At 45.5% G+C, this 18,543-nt stretch overlaps 1 protein-coding gene across 2 annotated transcripts in view; it reads right to left on the bottom strand.

Moving 5' to 3' along the window:
- Positions 1-17,583, bottom strand: part of LOC128347971 (ovostatin-like) — a 92,188-nt gene extending 74,605 nt beyond the window's left edge. Inside the window, exons 1-7 of one of the 2 annotated variants that reach the window (XM_053303368.1) lie at positions 17,468-17,583; positions 16,640-16,790; positions 15,764-15,876; positions 12,653-12,836; positions 11,716-11,872; positions 10,889-10,941; positions 1,637-1,657 (exon numbers count right to left, since the gene is read on the bottom strand). In XM_053303368.1, the coding sequence (XP_053159343.1) occupies positions 1,637-1,657; positions 10,889-10,941; positions 11,716-11,872; positions 12,653-12,836; positions 15,764-15,876; positions 16,640-16,696 (585 nt within the window). In that variant the 5' untranslated portion in view covers positions 16,697-16,790; positions 17,468-17,583. Of the gene's footprint in view, positions 1-1,636; positions 1,658-10,888; positions 10,942-11,715; positions 11,873-12,652; positions 12,837-15,763; positions 15,877-16,354; positions 16,513-16,639; positions 16,791-17,467 lie in introns of those variants that run through there. The other variant, XM_053303369.1, reaches the window with a different exon arrangement.
- Positions 17,584-18,543: the final 960 nt, after the last annotated feature.

Genomic DNA, 18,543 nt, shown 5'->3' with positions numbered 1-18,543 from the left:
ACCTGATGGCTGGTTCGATTCAAATTCAAATCATCGAACCGAACCAGTTTGAATTCGAACTGGTTTGAATTCAAACTGGTTGGCACATCCCTAGTATTAATTGGAAATTTGGAAATCTCTCTAATTTTCAGTCCAGGACACTGGTCGTTTTAGCACTAAATCAGAGAATCTAACTATGGAATGGATTCATTTGGCCTGTGTGGACATAACATATACAGTTGTCCTTGGATGTTAACAGGATCAATATTAACTACATGGTACCTCAATTTATTTACAGTTTTATACTGCTTAACCCAGATGGCTCCAGGTAGTTCATATGTATTTAAATTCAGGAATGTACATACCATTGCAAAAGGTATTTGTCATTTTTTGGAAGAACAAAAGGAACATAAGCAGGAGGTATTTCACACCTGGATTTTAGTTCACATCTCCTCTGGAACAGAGGCAGGGTGCATTCACATATTGGCCAAATTTACCCCAAAGTCCTTGCAAGCTATCAGGGAGCACTTTACACACAATTAAGGTTTTTCATTGGTGTTAGATTGTAGCCAGATTTATATCTGGGCTAAATCCACTTTTTGCATTGGTTTTTTGGGGGGCAACTTCAAACTTGCAGTAAAGCCTTGCACTAAACTTGCAGTAAAGCCTGCTGTCTAGGAAAGCCCCAGGGGTGAGAAAGGCTCTAGTTTTTTATTTATATCCCGCTCTTCCTCCAAGGATTCTAGAGCAGTGTATACTACGTCCCCGCTCTGCCCCACTTTCAGTTCCCTACACCAAGGTAAAGGCTTATGATATCAATCTTATAAAAATAGAGCTTCAGTTATTCCAGTGATGTTCTACATGGCCACAGGGTGCTTGGTTAAGAGAGACTGCACTCATCAAATTAGGTGCAGCCCAAGAAAGAAGATACAAAATGGAAGAATGTATTGGGGCGATTCTCATGAGCAACAAAAATCGGGCTGGGAGAGCCTAGCCCGATTTTTGTTGGTCATAAGAACCACCAGGCTCGTAGCCGAGCAGCGGGTAACCCACTCGAGAACCCCTGCTAAAAAGCAGGTTTGCGGAGCAAGCGCTCCAGCAAACCTGCTTTTTAGGCTCATGAGTAGCCGCGGTGCAGCTTCGCGCCGCGCCGACTCATGTTTAGACCCCCAGCCGGGAGGCGAAAAGCCGCCTCCCGGCTCGGGGGTCTCCCCAGTATCCCCTGCGCACTCACGCAGGGCATACTGGGTCTTGTGGGGGCCGCGTGGCCCCCGCTCCCCCTACCCCCCGCCGGCTCCATCACAGAGCCGGCCATCGTGTGGGCAGCCAATTCAGCCGCCCAGGGCTCCCTGCCCGCTCGTGAGCAGGGAGAGCGGGCTTAGCCCGCTCTTCCCGCTCACCAGTAAAAACCGGGCCTCACTGATCATGAGACCCGGTCCATTGTAGTAATGATAACCAAAATACACACAACATATCATTGCAATGCGAAGATTTTAGGTTACATTTCCTGTTTGACATTGTTGCACACGGACTTGAATGTGGGTGTGCTGCCGGGCTCAGACTTGGCTAGATCAGGGCAAGGATACTTACCAAGAAAGCACAGTGTGCTACAGAAAACTGATAAAGGTAACTTTGAATCAAATGGGGTTGCTCTTACCTGCACATATATCAAGGGAAACTGTAAGACAAAGAAAGGATGAACATTAGACTTGAACAGCAACAGAATTCAGACCAATCAGTATTATGAGTGGTCCATGCATGGATGAGGGTGTCTTGTAAGCCAATAGATTTAATACAGGAGTTCCTAACCTTGGGTCCTCAGGTGTTGTTGGACTACAGCTCTCATCATCCCCAGCCAAAAGTTGCTGTGGACGATGAGAGCTGTAGTAGTCCTGGGACTCAAGGTTAGTAACCCCTGGGTTAATGGAACAACCAGTTTTTCTGAGGGAGTAGAGTAAAGGTGTGTGTGTGTAATCAAGCGTAACTTCTCTGTCTGTATTTGGCAGTCCTGGTTTGTGTATTGCCAAACACTTAATTTATTCCCGGCATAAACACACATTGGGTCTAGTGCCCCACTCCCCCCCCACACACTATTGGACAATTACCAGTCTACCTGGGACTCCCCCCTGCCCTGCACTTACTTTCCATGGGCAACACATAATGGACAGAGCACCAAAACCAATTTAGGCTGTGCCCTGAACTTCCTCATCAATGAAAGACATTGCATCTCCTGCTGTGCACCTCACACAGCTGGAAGCCCCTATACACAGAAGGATCTTCACCCTGGCCCTTTGTGGTGCCCTTCCCTCAGCTGTGCTAGAAGGCAGATACAGGAAGACCCCTTTTTCAGAAGTCCTGTGCCCTGTAGCTCTGGGCAAGTTGAAACAGAGCATGTTGTCCTCCACTGCCCATTCTGCAGAGACATTTTGTATCACCCTCATCTTTCCACTATTAAGTCTCCAGTTCGTTCAAGACAATTCTGTCTTTCTCCTGATCTCTGACTCCAACCCTGTTATCACACATAAGGTTTCCAAGTTCTGCACGGCAACATGTAAAATTCGTTGAGTCCTGACAGACAGCAAGATCTAAGCTAGGGATGTGCAAACGAGTTCAAACTTGAAATGCTTCAGTTCGAACTCTGACCAAACAGGGCACTGCATTGGCAATGCTGGTCCAGGTTCAAACCAATCGAGCCAGATTCAGTTCAAACCGTTCGAAGGTTCTAGGCTCCATTTTAGATGTTCTCCATTTTGTGTGACTTGTGTTGCTTGATTTCGTTGACTGAGCTCTTGCTTCCCTGATTGGCTAGATGAGTCTGGCTCTCCGCACTGTGCCAGTCCTTGAGAACTGGCACCCTATTGGCCAGGGGGGGAGGGCAAAGGTGGGGGCTCCCAAAGGTGGGAGTTTCAAATCCTATTTAAATCCTATTTATTCAAATCCCCTGGACTAGCAAAATCACTCTGGCAAAATCACTCAATCTTTCTTGGCTTCCTTCTGGCCTGCTGGTGGTGGTGTGGTGCGTGTCTGCCTGGCAGACACAGTGCTGTGTTTTGTTTTGTTTTTCCCAATCCCTTCTGCACACACCCCCATTCCCCCCTGCTTTAAACTCTTTCCCCCCTGGTGTGACTGAGTCCGTGACTGTGTCTGTTTGTTCTCTATTGCTGGGTGTCCCCCCCACTCTGAGTGAGTAAGTGTCTGTCTCTCTCTCTCTCCTTTGGGCCAAGGGGCCCACCCAGCGCCTTTGGCCTGAGGCCACTCTCTGGCCCATTTCCCTAACCCAGTCCCCCACCCTTTTCACTTTTGTAGTGGCTGCTGCTTTTAAATTGGCTGAGGAGATAGAGAGTCCTCAGTTCAGCAGCCACTGCCAGTTATTTTTATTTTATTCTGGGTTGGGGGGGGCATTCCTTGTTTTCTCTGGAGCAGGTGCTTTTCTTTGTTAATCCTTTTCTTGCTGTGCTTAGCACATTGCCTGCTCCAGAGTCCAGCACCTCTCCCCACTGTCCTCCCCTTTCTTCCCCATACCCCCATCCCCACAGCCTTTCCCCCCACCAACCTTTTTATTTAATCAGTGTTTTTAATTTAATTTGTTTTTGGGGAGGGTGATTAGCTGGAAAGCTTTTCATTCTGCCCTCCCCCTGCCCCGGCTGTGCATGCCCGCCCGTGCTGTGCCAGCCTGCCACTGGTCTGGAATTCCTTCTTTTTTCTCCTGACCAGTGTGTGGGGCAGAAGATCTCCAGGACAACAAGGGGGTAAGTGCTTTCTTTTGTTGCCCCCTTTGTCCCTTTTAGTTCTCCTTCAATAGGTCCTCCTTTAGTTTTGTTGGGTGTGGGGGGTATATTTTCTGTGTGTTTTTTTTACAGGTTGTTTCTTGTTTTTGTAGGTTGTTTCTTGTTTTCACAGGTTCCCCCTCAGTTGCCCCCATTGTGTTTTTTGTTGTATTGTATTGTATTATATAGTTGTTGTGGGTGGAGTGGGTGGGTACACTTGTTTTAAAAATAGTTTCCTTTAAATAGGGGTGTTTTTAAGGCCCCCCCATAGATTTTTAAAAAAAGGTTCCCCCCAAAATAGGTGATTTAAAAAATAAAAATAAAAATCCCCCCTCCATTAAAAATCAAAAATCGTTTTCCAACATTTTTTTTAAGCCCCCAGGGTCTTTGGGAACATCTGAGCTCCGTGTGGCGAGCAGACCTCGCAGCAGGGTGGCAGGCAGAGCTGGGAGGGATCCCCAAACTGGTGTGGGAGGCCGGGGTGAGGGGCAGAGAAGATGCTAACATGGGGTTCCACAGGTCCCCATTGGCAAATTCTTTGTCCCAGGTTTGGCAGTGGCGCAAAGGCTCTCCTATTCAGAGGAGCCTGCTGCTGCTGAGCCAGGTCCTGGACCATTGGGGGGTCCACTGGGTGGTGCACCACTGGGTCTGGTGCTCAGTGCAGAGCCTGGTGGTGCGGAGGGCTCTCCTGCCAGGGAAGCTTTTTCCATAGCAGGCGTGGAGCGGCTCTTGCCCCTCTCGCTACTCAGTGGAGGGCCCCTGATTATGCCCAGGTCATGGCAGAGTCCAGTGCTGCGTCCTCCCAGTCTGGCTATTAAGGGGAAGGGTCTGCTGCTGAGTTGGAGGGAGCAGTCCCTCCTCCAGTGAAGTCCGGCCCTTCTTCTTCTGTGCAAGGTGGAAGGGGGTGGGTGACAGTGGTGGGCGAGCACCAGCAGCCCCTCTAGGTCCACTGTTACCCAAGAGACACAAGACAGCTCCCAGGGTGACGGAACCACCCAGAGCAGTGATGTTTGGCGGCATTTTGAAGTCCCTCAAAATGTCCCAGTCACTGCTCACTGTGTCCAGTGCAGGGCACAGGTCAAGGATGCTAAGCATCTGGGGACGATCTCCATGTGGCGACACATGTGATGCTGTCATCCGGATCTCCTTGACTCCGCTGGCAGCACTAGTGCACCTCATGTGCCTGCGACTAGTGCTGACAAGGGCAGTGCACCAGCTTCCATGAAGCTGTGTATGCTGCTATTCAAGCGGTGGATGCAGTTGTTGGGCAAGAAGTGCCCTGGTCACGTGGACCCATGTCTCCTCACCCGCCTCATAGAGGAGGTGATGGCCACTGACGACCAGCCTTTTCAGGTGGTCAAGAACTCCAGCTTCCGCCAGATACTCCAGGTGCTAGTGCCCAACTAGACCATCCCCTCAAGGAGCACGTTCAGCTGGAACGTGGTCCCCTCTCTGTACATGAGATGCAGGGAGCTCATGTCAGCTATGCTGAGTGTAGGGATGTGCAAAATGGCTCAACATCGAGCCGGTTCGACATTGAACCGGTTTGTATCAACAGTTCGGGGTTGAACCAAACCACCCTGTGTTCAGTCTGATCCTGGACCAAAGACTCCCCAAATGTTTCGAGGCGTTCGTGAACATTTTTTGGTGTGTGTTTTAAATTTAATCATACTCCCTTCCGGGGACTTGCTGAAGGTGGCAGGAGGGTCCACAGCATGCCCTCTCTCCTGGCTTTCTATATGCCCCCCTCTGGCTGGTTTGGCCGCTCTTCGGCCAGTTTTCGGCTTTCTCCTGGCGGCCATTTTGGAGGCTGTGCATCTGCGCAATTGGCCTCCACATGGTTTGGGCCACACAGAGGCCAATCGCGCAGGTGCGTCGCCTCCAAAATGTCCACCGCACCACCGGGAGAAGGCCGAATCACCGGTCGAATGAGGTGCGGAGGGGCATAGAGAAAGCTGGTGGGGGGGAAGGGGGACTTCCGTGGACTCCTCCGCTGCCTCCAGCAACTCCCCGGAAGGGAGTAAGGTAAATTTATTTATTTATTTATTTAAACAAACAAACAAAAAATTGCGAACCAAATCCAAATGGGGGAGTGGTTTGATGGGGTGCTGGACCAAACTGGCCTGGTTGGATTCAAGGCTGGTTTGGACTCGAACTGAACTGGGCCAGCCAGTTCTGTGCACATCCCTAGCTGCATGCAGCATCGGCTGGCACCAGCGTGCATTTCACCACTGATCTGTGGAACAGTGTGAGTGGGATGCATGCTGCTTTCCTGGCCCTGACTACCTACTAGTGGTGGCCGGAGAGAGAGGGGACCTCCAGTGCTGCCTCTGGCTCCAGCACGTCCCACACCGCATTTTGGCACAGGTGGGCCATCTTGCACATGGAAACCTTGGATGTCAAGCACACCAAGGAGGAGGTGGCAGCTGTACTTGGCCACCAAAGTGAGGAGTGGATAGGTGGGTTGCAACACCTCAGAAGGGCGTTCACTGTGGTGGACAATGACTCCAATGGCTCCAATGTTATGGCAGTGGTAGAGGCAGTGTTGGAGTGTGTGAACATCTGCTGCATGGCACACACACTCCACCTGGCTGTCAGGGACATCCTTGGCCTCAAAGAGGTGAAGGCATCCAGGGAACATGGCCACCCCATGGTAGGTGCTGTTGCTGCCACGGCTGCGCTTGTGGAGAAGTCCCTAGTACTTGGAGGAGCCTGTGGAGGAAGACGCCGAGATGGACCGTGCACAGTTCTGGGCAACCCACCGCCAAGTCTGGCCAGACCTCGTGGTGATTGCTGCGTACCTCCTCTCCTGCCCACCAACCAGCGTCCAGAGTGAGTGGGTGTTTTCATGTGCTGGTGATGTGGTAACATCCACTCAGTCCCGGCTGGACCCTGACTTGGGCTAGCAGCTGGTTTTCCTCAAAATTAACCTCCCCCTGCTGGGCTACCCTGAGCTGGAGGCTGAGCTGGGTGAGTGCAGGTCACCTGCCCAGTAGTAGCTTCCACTCACCCCTATCCTCCCCCCTTCCTCTGTGCCATGTCACATCGTGCCCATGACTTGGCAACTGGATACATCCTCCCACTGGCATAACCTGATGCTGAACTAGCCCCTAGTTCCACCCGACCACAGCACTCGGGGGGCCATGGGCGCACACACAGACACTAGGCGGTTTGTGCCAGTGTGGCACTGTGTAGATGTGTAAATATGTAGATTTGTAAGCATGTTAATTTCTGAGTGTGTAAATAAGTGACTTGGAGGGAGGCAGTGGGGGCGAGGTAGGGCAGGGCGGGGACTGTAAAAATGTAGATTTGTTAGTATGCAATTTTTTTAATGTGTTGCTTGCTGTTGTACATAGTTAAACTTTTGCGGGGAAGGCAGCGGGACTGTCAAAATGTATATTTGTAAATATTTCAGAGTGTGTAAATATGTGCTTGTGTAGATAGAAATGTTGTGTGTGTAGGTTTCTTCTCTTGTGTGTGTGGGTGGGGGGTGGATGTTGTCAGTAGTGGTAGTAGAGGTTTTTCCTTTCATTTCTGTAGATAGTGTTTTCGGTCTGGTTTGTGTAGATAGATGGTGGTTTAAATATTACTGTATAGCCGCTGTATAGATAAAAGTGTATATATATTTGTGTATATATGTATTTGTTAATTGTTTTTATTAAGTGTGCCCCCCCTTCTGCTCTTCAGTTTGGTTCTGTTGACATGCACGCAAACACATACACACACACACACACACACACACACACAGACTGGAAGTCACTTGAAACCTTCTGCTCTTCCAAGAGCGGCTCCATCCACTGAGGGGAATATCTTACACAGTGCTCACACTTCTAGTCTCCCATTCATATGCAACCAGGATGGACCCTGCTTAGCTAAGGGGACAAGCCATGCTTCCTACCACAAGACCAGCTCTCCTCTAGATCACAAATGATCTAGAAGCAGGGGTAAGCAGCGAGGTGGCCAATTTTGAAAGTGATACCAAACTCTTTCAGGTAGCGAAATCCAAAATGGATTGTGAGGCGCTCCAAAAGGATCTCTCCAAATTGGGTGAGTGGGCGACAAAGTGGCAAATGCGGTTCAATGTTGGCAGGTATAAAGTGATGCACAATGGGACAAAAAACCCCAACTTCAAGTATACGCTGATGGGATCTGAGCTGTCAGTGACTGACCAGGAGAGGGATCTTGGGGTCATGGTGGACAGCTTGTTGAAAGTGTTGACTCTAAGTGCAGCAGCTGTGAAAAAGGCAAATTCCATGCTATTTTCCATTAGGAAAACAAAACGGCTAATATTATAATTCCCTTATAATATATAATGCACCAAAACTATGGTGTGGCCGCACCTGGAGTACTGCGTACAATTCTGGTCACCACGTCTAAAAAAAGGTCATTGTAGAACTGGAAAAGGTGCAGAAGAGGACATCCAAGATGATCAGGGGCCTAGAGCACCTTTCTTATGAGGCAAGGCTACAACACTTGGGACTATTTAGTTTAGAAAAAAAGACGACTGCAGAGAGACATGATAGAGGTCTATAAAATCATGCATGGTGTGGAGAAAGTGGATAGAGAGAAATTCTTCTCCCTCTCACATAACACTAGAACCAGGGGTCACCCCATGAAATTGATTGCCAGGAAATTTAGGACCAGCAAACGGAAGTAGTACTTTTTCACACAACGCGTGATTCACTTGTGGAATTCTCTGCCAAAAGATGTGGTGACAGCCAACAACCTGGATGGTTTTAAGAGGGGTTTGGATAACTTCATGGAGGAGAGGTCTATCATTGGCTAATAGTTGAAGGGCTATAGGCTACCTCCAGCCTCAAAGGCAGGATGCCTCTGAGTACCAGTAGCAGGGGAGTAACAGCAGGAGAGAGGGCATGCTGTCAACTCCTGTCTGTGGCTTCTAGTGGCATCTGGTGGGCCACTGTGTGAAACAGGATGCTGGACTAGATGGGCCTTGGGCCTGATCCAGCAGGGCGGTTCTTATGTTCACCATGCATGATGAGTAAGTGGTCTCCTGGGACAGCACGTGGGGTGTGGCCTCCACTGACCTGCCTCTGAGCCAGCTTTTCCTATCCCTTTAATTTTTTCAGAGCCCCCCTCTCTTTCTGCTATTCTAGATAGCAGCACAAACATGCACACACCAAATGCAAAATCACATGCACCCCGATGATGAGTATATGTGCTCTGGTGCCACCACATACCTGGGGCCCTGTGTGGCCAGCAGCAAAGATGTGGTGGACCGGACACTCTGAGGCATTTCTTTCCCCACAGGCAAAAGGCACATGAAGAGAAGAACAGAAGACCCAGTTGTGTGGTGTGTGTTACTTTAAGTTCTCCTTCAGTGTGTTTTTGACTTACCTCTCTTTCTTTGCAGTTTGCATGCTGGGTTAGTTTTACTGCCTAGCACCATCTTGTTAGGTCTTGTTGGTTTGTGTCTATTGTTGTGTAGTCTGTGCTGTTTGGTTTGGTTCCCTGGGCTTTCCAGTTGTGTGGACACAGGAGAAGGTTCATTTCTGTGGGGGCTTTTGGTTTCCAGTTGGTTGTCTTTTTAGTTTAGCACAAAACTGGGGTGGGTGGTGGGCACCCAGGGGTGCCAAGCACCCACCAAATCCCAAAGCAAATTGGACACGTCTGTGATTTTAGATTTTTCCAATTTTTGCATTTCTCCCATAGGGAATAATGGGGATTTGCCAGGGCACCCCAAATTGGGTCTGGGGGCATGGCGGGTTGTGCCACAACTCCCCACAGGCAGCCCCAAGCTGGTGGGGTTCATGGTTTCCCATCCCACCAGGTATTAGTTACTGTCCTTTTAATAAGTCTGTCTCTATCAGAGTAGCTTCTCTGTTGTGTGTGTGTGTATGAAAAGATTCTCATAGGTATTCATTGAGAGAACTCATACAGCAGCAAGTCCAAACACAAATTGGATTCTTGGTGGCTGTATTAGTTCTCTCACTGAATCCGTATGAAAATCTTTCCATGCACCCACACACGCACCCACACACAACAGAGAAGCTAATCTGATAAAGATTGATTTAAGAGGACAGTAACTAAAAAAAATTCCTGCGGGGGGGGGGACATGAACCCCACCAGCTTGGGGCTGCCTGGGGGGAGTTGTGGCACAACCCACCATGCCCCCAGACCCAAAGGGGGGAATGGGGCTGCCTCAAATCCCCATTATTGCCTATGGGAGAAATGCAAAAAATGGAAAAATCTTCAAAAATTCTTTAAAAATAACAGTGTTCGGTTGCTTTGGGGTTCAGTGAGTGGTTGGCACCCCTGGTTGCCTATAACCTACCTTGGTTTTGTGCCCCTAGGAGCTCTACATAGTGAGTAATGGGCCAATTCAAGTCTCTATTATACCGTATGTGGAACCTTTTAGAACTGGTTTATTATAATCAATCAATTTATTATTAACAATCAATTTGATTGATTGGTTGGTTTGAATTTGAACCGAACTTGGGGGTGGGTGGGTTTGAGCAAAACCAAACCTACACACCCTGGCTCGAAGCTGGTTCGAATTCGAACCAAACAGGCCAAGCCGGTTTCAGTGTACATCCCTAATCTAAGCAGATACAACACAGTGCATTGTCTACAAACCCCATAGCATGTTACACTTTTTCAGACTGATTTTAAGTTTTTAACCACTCAAAGCTTTTATACACTCACCCATTTTACACTAATTCTACCCGTTTTAACTGCAGTTTTAAGACAGTTCACCATAGTTCAACACTAGTAGTATAACAGTAGCTGTGTAAAGCTTTTAGCCTCTTTACCCTCACAGTTCTGTCCATAGCCTGTTTTAATGCTGTTCTAATGTAATCTACTTTGTACTGGTCAAAGACCAAAATAAAGATTGATCAATTGAATAAATGCTCAATTTCCTTTTTGCATTATATGAAAGCATCTGAAATAGTCAATGCTAAGTACATTCTCTGACTGCAAAATTTTAAATGTCTAATATCTGCTATTGAAATTTTAAATGTCTAATATCTGCTACATTTAATGAAGTTAATTGCTTTGCTTTTTGTTGTAAGCCACCTTAGATTTTGATAAAGTAAGATAGAGCATAATAATAATAATAATAATAATAATAATATAAAAAATCTCTAAAAACTTATTGTTTCCCAATTTACGACACTCACCATTTTATTAACTGGCCGGAAATTAATATCCAGAGTAACTGCTCTAAACATCACTGAAATAAAAGGAGACAACTCATTTTATCTTAATATAGTGGGTTCAAAGTCAACTGACAGCAATAGTCATGGAACATTTAAAGGGCTACAGGATAGTTATTTACTGTTATTACCATGTTTTCCCAAAAATAAGACAGTGTCTTATATTAATTTTAGCCCAAAAAATGCACTAGGGCAATTAGTGGTACATCAGAAATTACTGCTAGTTCTTACTTTCAGGGTAGGTCTTACTTTCGGGGAAACAGGGTAGACAAAGACATCTGTTGTAGTCATTACAAAATTTGTATTTGATAACCAACCAAATGAAATGTCAGTCCCAAAATGACATAGAATTATGAATATAGCTCCTATATCCATAATTTGTAATACTAAAATGTTCAATGTTTATTAACAGCTAATAAATACTGTATGGTAATTACATACCATATAGCATTACCATACAGGTAACACTAACTGTGTAATAATTAAACGTTATGGTAATTAAACATTACCATACAGATAGTGTTTAAAGTGGAGATAATACTGCAAATCTTGCCAAGGACTGAACACAGCAAAAATCAGAGCTGATTCATGGACATAAGCACAACATATACCAGTTAGTACACACTGACTTCTAGAAAGCCAGTCGCAACTTGCACACAGAACAAATTGAGTTTTTTTCTGAGGAGGTGGACTCTGTGGATCTTGCAAGTTGCCAGATGTTTGCCCATTGCAAGCCTCTGAAGGAAATGCATCACCCTGATCCCAGGGATTGAAATGCATTTTTCACTCACCTTTCTGGCCAGGTCTGTAGATCGGCTTATCTGTCTGGATAAAGGTAGTTGTACTTATGTTTCGAATAGCCACAGACCTCCTTTCTAGGAAGCTGACTGAGGAGCCTTTGACAGATAAAACTATGAAACCTAGAGGGTCAGCAGCAGCAGGAGGAACCTGTGTACCAGAAAATATTTAAAAGTTTTTAAAAAGTTTTTACAGCTATGTCACATTTTATTCACCAGATGGCAGCCTTGTACAAGACTGACAGCTAAATAAGAGACAAAAAAGGTGGGACACACTTCCCATCTAAAAAATTCACTTAAAAAAAAAAATCTATCTATTGACCTATGTGTTTCAAATTCAGTACACAGAGTCCTGCCATCTTGTGTACAACTGTGCCCAATTTCAGAGCTGTATGAACGACACCTTGCTCTTGCCATACTGAAGTTGCTATAAATTCCTCCTTTGAATGAACACGCCCCAACCCTAAGCATAAGGAACCCTGAGCATAATTGCCGTTTGGAAAACCTCCTGGTTAATAGCCAGGATTGAACAGGCATGTAAAATCAAGTCTGACATTTCATCAAAATGCTTTTGGACTGGCTCAGATTCAATCCATTTGATCACACTGCTATGGCTGAGAACTAGGGTATTTCTCCTATACAGGATGGGTGTTATGAGTTAGCTTCTTTTGTTCATAGAGGCAATGACCCCCGAGAATTGTTTTGGCTCTGGTACCTCAGTTCTTTGCCCTATGACAAACACACGGATAGTGGGGTATTTAGCAAAACAAATATGGCCCCCTCTTAATGAACCTGGTAATGTGACATCCAACTCCTGTGGGATGCAAGCAAAAATGAAGCTTCTTTCCTTTTTTTACAGGCCACCTTTTCCTTTTCTCTTCATTGCAATGCAATGAAATGCAAGGAAGATCAAAGGATTAAGATTCTGTACCTCAAAACTGAAGCAGTGGGAGAAGGCAGTCTTGTCCACAGTCCCCTTCCAAAGAGCAGAGTCATTCTTCTTGTATTCCAGCACAACACTGAGGGAGACTGTCTCATTGAGGTTCAAGAGCTGCACACAGGCTTCATTGGAAACACTGTTTTGCAGTACTGCAGGCACTATCAAGACGTACTGCCTGTGATCACAGAAGAATGTGGATTAGCAAAAGGCACCATATATGCAGGGTGTTAAGAAGTCAGATAATTAGGACAACATGTTCAGAAATGTGGCCTGTATTTGTGTGTATTATATGAATGTTTCTATCACAGCATTTGTCCCCAAATAGATTGAAAGCTTTCATCCACAGTCAGGAGTTGTCACGCATATTTACTTGGCATCACCTCCTATCTTCATCCCTGTTGGCAAAAGTTAGTAACTGAACAGGAAGATTCCACACTGATTGCAACTTTTACCCAAAGTGAGCAGAATTTGGCAGGGGTGGGGTCAGATAAGAAAGCATATAATTGGGGAGAAGTGGTGCATGTGAGCCCATACCTCATCTCACCCCACCCTGGTAGAATCCAAGGGCCAAGTAACCTAACCCCTAACCCCTGCTAACTTGGCAAAGAGGCACCTTTTAATGTGGTGATTCTCTTTATTTAGCAGGGGGAGAGTAACTGCCCTATCCACCCCCAGCATAGTACCTCCAGTGACTGTTGCTGGTGTCTATCTTTTTTAGATTGTGAGCCCTTTGGGGACAGGGTTCCATCTTATTTGTTTGTTATTTCTCTCTGTAAACCGCCCTGAGCCATTTTTGGAAGGGCGGTATAGAAATCGAATAAATAATAAATAATAATAATAAGTAACAGCGAACAGTTTCAAATGCAATGTGTCAGGTACAGCCACATCATCCTAAACCAATCTTGCAGAATAAAGTAACACCCTCTGCTTCTCTACTTGGAATGAGGTGGCCAACACCAATGGATTTCTTTCTGAAATCATGTATATTTGATACACATCAAGAAATGCAAATGTGAAATGGGTGGCAAACTCCAGGACTGCAGCTGCGGGGTGGGGGGGATGAAATATCACATGGGTTTGCTTGTGCAAAACCTACTTGTTGCCATCTCCTCACATTCAAGCTGTGTCAGAAACACCCCTTATGTATTTTATTTTATGTATTTGTATTCCACCCAACATATATATTTCTGGGAGGTTTACAACATTTATATGGAGGCAAGTATGTTAAGATGTCTTCAAGACCAATTCTTATGGAGCAAATATGGCCAAAGGTAGTTACACAACCTTGTGCACAGCATCAGTCACCAGGCATAAGCTGAAACAGAATCTATATGAACATGTGACTCTGTGGAGTCACAATTTTGGTTCTCTTTTTAAAACGGTTTTAAAAACCATTTTAAACCAACTAGTTTGATGGTAATCTTGATTTCATTATAGACCCCCACTTGGTGCTGCCAAATCTAACTGAAGCCATTCCTGAAAATTCCCCCACCACCAATATTTTTCACAATTTCAAGTCATTAAAACCTCCAGGATTGCTCCATCAACCTGGAGATGGATGCCAATTAATGGAAAGTTGGCAACCTTAACCTCTCTCCATCAACAAATGTTCAAGCATGCTCTTCACTTCATCAAAGGGCCAGGGCAAAAAACAAAGCTGCTCCTATTTTCCAGAGACAGTATGGTTTGATGTATGTATCATATCTTAGCAGTCTTCGCACTTAATAGCATCTATAAATGCCTGAAATAAGTGGAACTAGTTAAGGTGTGTGGGGGAGAGAGAGAGAGAGCTTGTTGCACAAAGGTGAATGGCCATATAAAAGGATTAAGAAGGAACCTTGCTGTAAATATTGGGGACCTCTCTCCTGACTGGGGCTACTGGAGCCAAGGATTGCACTGGGAGAGCATCAGCAAACAGCTGTCAAGTGCTTTGAATTGCTGAGAACCAGTTGGGCCATTTGAGGTTTGGCCTAAAGCAAGGTAATAGAACTGGGTGTCTCCAGAAAAATCGCTCTGAAAAGAACACAAAAGCCACCAAGACCAGACCCCTACTGCAAGGTAGCATCACACACAACGATGCTTGCAGAGAAAAATAGTGCCAGCCAGCTCAAGCAAGTTGAGCCTAGACTAATTTCACATAAGCAAACAAATAATGTTGTGGCTCACCTGTTGGAAAACAGAAAAACAGAGCCTGTTTTCCCTCAGTTACAACCAGCCAGGAACTTCCCAATAGGGATGTATGAATCGATTTGGGTACAAAACAATTTGTACCTGATCTAGTTGATTTGGGTGATTTGTAGACAGAACAAATCCCCATGCTGTCATTGAACATGGGGTGGGGGGTAGATGCCCAGAACTGCCGAACAATTAAATATCTATAAAACTGGACATTACAAAGCATCAACTTTAAAAAAAACCAAAAAGGTTTTTTTTGGGAGGGGGACCTTCATCCTGAAGTTTTTGTGCACTCCCCTGAAGTGCTAATAATTGCTCTTGGATTCCATCCATTATACAAAATCCAGGTTTGGCATACAACCAGATGGAACTGCAGTGCTATGGCATGGCTATTTCCTGTTTTTTGTTTTTACAGGTGTGTGTTTTTTAAAAAAAGGTTTGGCACATTCAGCATTCTGAAGTCCAAATGCATTCCTAAACAGAATTATTTGCAAGTAGACCTCATGGAATCAGTGGGACTTGCTTATGAGTAGACATCATAAGGAGGAATTGGACTGATGTAATAATTCTCAGCTAAAAGAGCAGGCCCTTTTACTCCTGGCAGCCTCTCTCAGCCCCGAGATCTTTCTCGGGGCTGAGAATAAAATAAAATTGTTGTGGGGTTTTTTTACTGCATTGTGGCTCTTCATTTCCAGCCTGAGACTCTCAGCCATAAATGTGTAACATCAATGTTTCACTGCAGTTCTGCTCCCTTCCATGTATGCTTATGTCTATCTATAATCAATTATCCCTGCCCTAATGAGCAGTACATTCCTCAGGGTGGAGACCAAAGCCTCTCTTTCTGTATAGTAACATACAACCCACTCAACTGTCAACACAGTTGACTGTATTTCTAAATACAGATTTGCCAATACTTCCTCAAGTCACCTTATAACTGCTTCCAGTTCTGGATTTGGAGCTGCCTTTCCCAAGAACTCCCCAGTTCTGTCCAGCTGCCTCTCTTCATGTATCATCCCCAGCACTCTCATCCACTGAGACACCTTAAGCAACAAATCCAACAGGCTCCTAAGCTGCTGCAATATTAATACAACCCACGAAGCTAAGAGACAGAAGCTTACTAAACTCCACTCCGTGAACTCACAGCTGAGGTGAGAGTTGAACAGGGAAGTAAATGCCACTTGCAGTGCAGACAGTTCTGTTCTGAAGTCATTGGAAGGCAAGTGTTCCCAGTTTGCTCCTTATAAACCAGATGGAGCCAAGCAGGGAGTTAGACTAGAAGGCCTCCAAGATCCCTTCCAACTCTGAAATCCTAGGATATGCCAGCTGTATAGCTCACATTCTGAACTACTAGAGTGCACCAGCATACATGCTTTTAAAAAACCAAATATCTGCCTATTAACATATATCTGCTCTCTTTGGTCACATCTAATAGCTAAAGTTAGCTCTCAGTAGCAGTTTCCCCACCCCTAGGCTTTTAAATCTGGAACAAGAAAAGATGATAAATAAATGTTGACTTACGGGTCTGCAAAAGTTAAATGAAAGAGAAGGCCCACAAAGAAAATTCTGAAGCCCATCTCTGCGCTGGAGAGAAAGAAATGAAAGAGGCCAGAGTTCCCTGGCTTTTAAGCTGCTTTTGGCAACTTGCTCCTCCTCTTCCTCCACCTCCACTTCCTCCAAATTTCAGTGGTTGGTGTCAGGAGCAAGATTTATGCAATACTATTCCTTCCTTCCTGGTCTCTTTGGCTGCTGTTAGTGACTTTTGTATTTGGCTTTAGGAGATTCCCCTATTGAGGAGATACTTACTTTTCTCTTAGGTGTGTCACACCTATCTCTGTGTTCTTTTGTCAGAGGGCTTATCATTAGCTGTGTGACTCACTGATCATGTTGCTCAGACTCTCTTCTTTGGTTGCTCAGACTCTGTTCTTTGGCTTTCAGAACAAGTACTGTACAAGATCTAAGAGACACCAAGCACAGTATGCCCGTTTTGCTGGAGATTAATGGTGGCAAATAGATAAAGGAGTTTTGGGTCAAAATCTCTAAAAGTAAAATATAGTTCCTTTGGCTACTCAAAATAAATTAATTCTACATGCCCCACTTATATTTTAATCTTCTGCTAGATTACAATGACCTTTCCAATCTGAAAAGTGCCTGTTATTTTATTATCACAACAAATGGATAACAATTATAACACTTTTATCTCTTGCTATATGTAATTGAACTAGGGATGGAGTGAACACCCTGGTGTTTTACCTAAAACGTCTAAGCTCTGTACAAGAACTGAAAATAACAGGCCTTGCTTTATAAATAAGGCTCCACACTGCCTTGATCTTTCAACTCAAGATTGGGCTGTGGAGGGATTGGGGAAGTGTGAGTGGGCCTCATGAAGGGGCTTTCAGACACCACTGAAACCTCTCCCCAGCCCGCTCCAGGGACAACAGGCAGCTCCCATAGCCACACATACCCTGACAGTCATGCCTCATAACCATGCCCATTCCAATAGAAACACCCCAATGGCCATACACCCCACTTAAATAGATGCAATAACTCTGGGGGTTCTGTTACAAAAAGCCATGGATAGTTTCCTAATCCTATAAAGTTTGAATGTTGTCTGCTTATTCACCACATACTGACCTTAGGAAAACAGGAAGCTGCCTTATACGACAGAGTCAGGCCATTGGCCCATCTAGCACAGTAATGTCTACTCTGACTGGAGCAATGCTCCAGGGTTTTTCAGACAGAGGTTGTTCCCTACCCTCACTGGAGGCTTTACACACATGGCTTTTACTTTGAATCTCCTGCAGAATGGTGTGCGCCAGCCCACATATTAGCTGCATTTACCCCAAAGTCGCTGCAGGCTATCAAGGACCAGTATAGACAGGATTCTGTTTTTCGCCCAAATCAAGGTTGCACAATCTGGTTTCACCTGAATTATGTCCATCTTTTAAAAAATCCTTTATTTTCAGCAGCTTAAAAAAAAAAAAATCCCGAGGCTTCTGTTATGCCCCAAAGTTACACTGTGATATGTGGAGTGGCTATTGCCAGTAATTCTGCATTTTCCAAAACTCAGTGAAGGGGAGTTTGAGAGCTGTGTTGGGTTTGGTCTGCTCTGAGTGATTTGCAATTGCAAACTCTGGGGGTGGGGGTGGGGTTGTGGCAGATTGGTGAAATTCTGTAGAGGGAGTCCAGAACGGGAGGGGGAGGGGGAAATTCCTGAGTTAAATGGAAGCACAAACTGAAAAATGTGAGTCTTCTATGCTTTACATGGGCTAGATATGCAGAATGGAGACTACAGCTTTGATGTAACTTGAGCCCTTTTTGTCTGAGCTGATTCCATTCAGCTGCATTTTTCTTCATGACAGAGAGAAAGCAATGATTTCTACTTTAAACTTCCCTGCCTCTTAAATGGTATGGGTTGCATGTGGGGGGGGGGACACGAGGAGGTGAAGGCATTCACTCACAAAGGCAAGTTCATTGTAAAAATCAGCAAAGATTTGGGTCAGATTCAGCAGGTTCGGGTTAAGTGTTCTGCTGCTTGATCCAGCTGCTTGGCAATTTGTCATGCCATTCTCGTAACCAGCTGTCAAACTAACAGCAGCAACAACAAAAAGCTCTCTTGCTTCCTCCTCAGCTGTGGATGTGACTAGTTGGAGAAAAAACCCGGAGCAAGATGTAGGAACACACAAGGAAAAAGATCTGCAAGGATTGCA

This window comes from Hemicordylus capensis, chromosome 2 (genome assembly GCF_027244095.1).
Source record: "Hemicordylus capensis ecotype Gifberg chromosome 2, rHemCap1.1.pri, whole genome shotgun sequence".
Taxonomy (NCBI): Eukaryota; Metazoa; Chordata; class Lepidosauria; order Squamata; family Cordylidae; genus Hemicordylus; species Hemicordylus capensis.
Note: the sequence above shows the minus strand (reverse complement) of the source record. Positions and strands in the feature narration are given on the sequence as shown.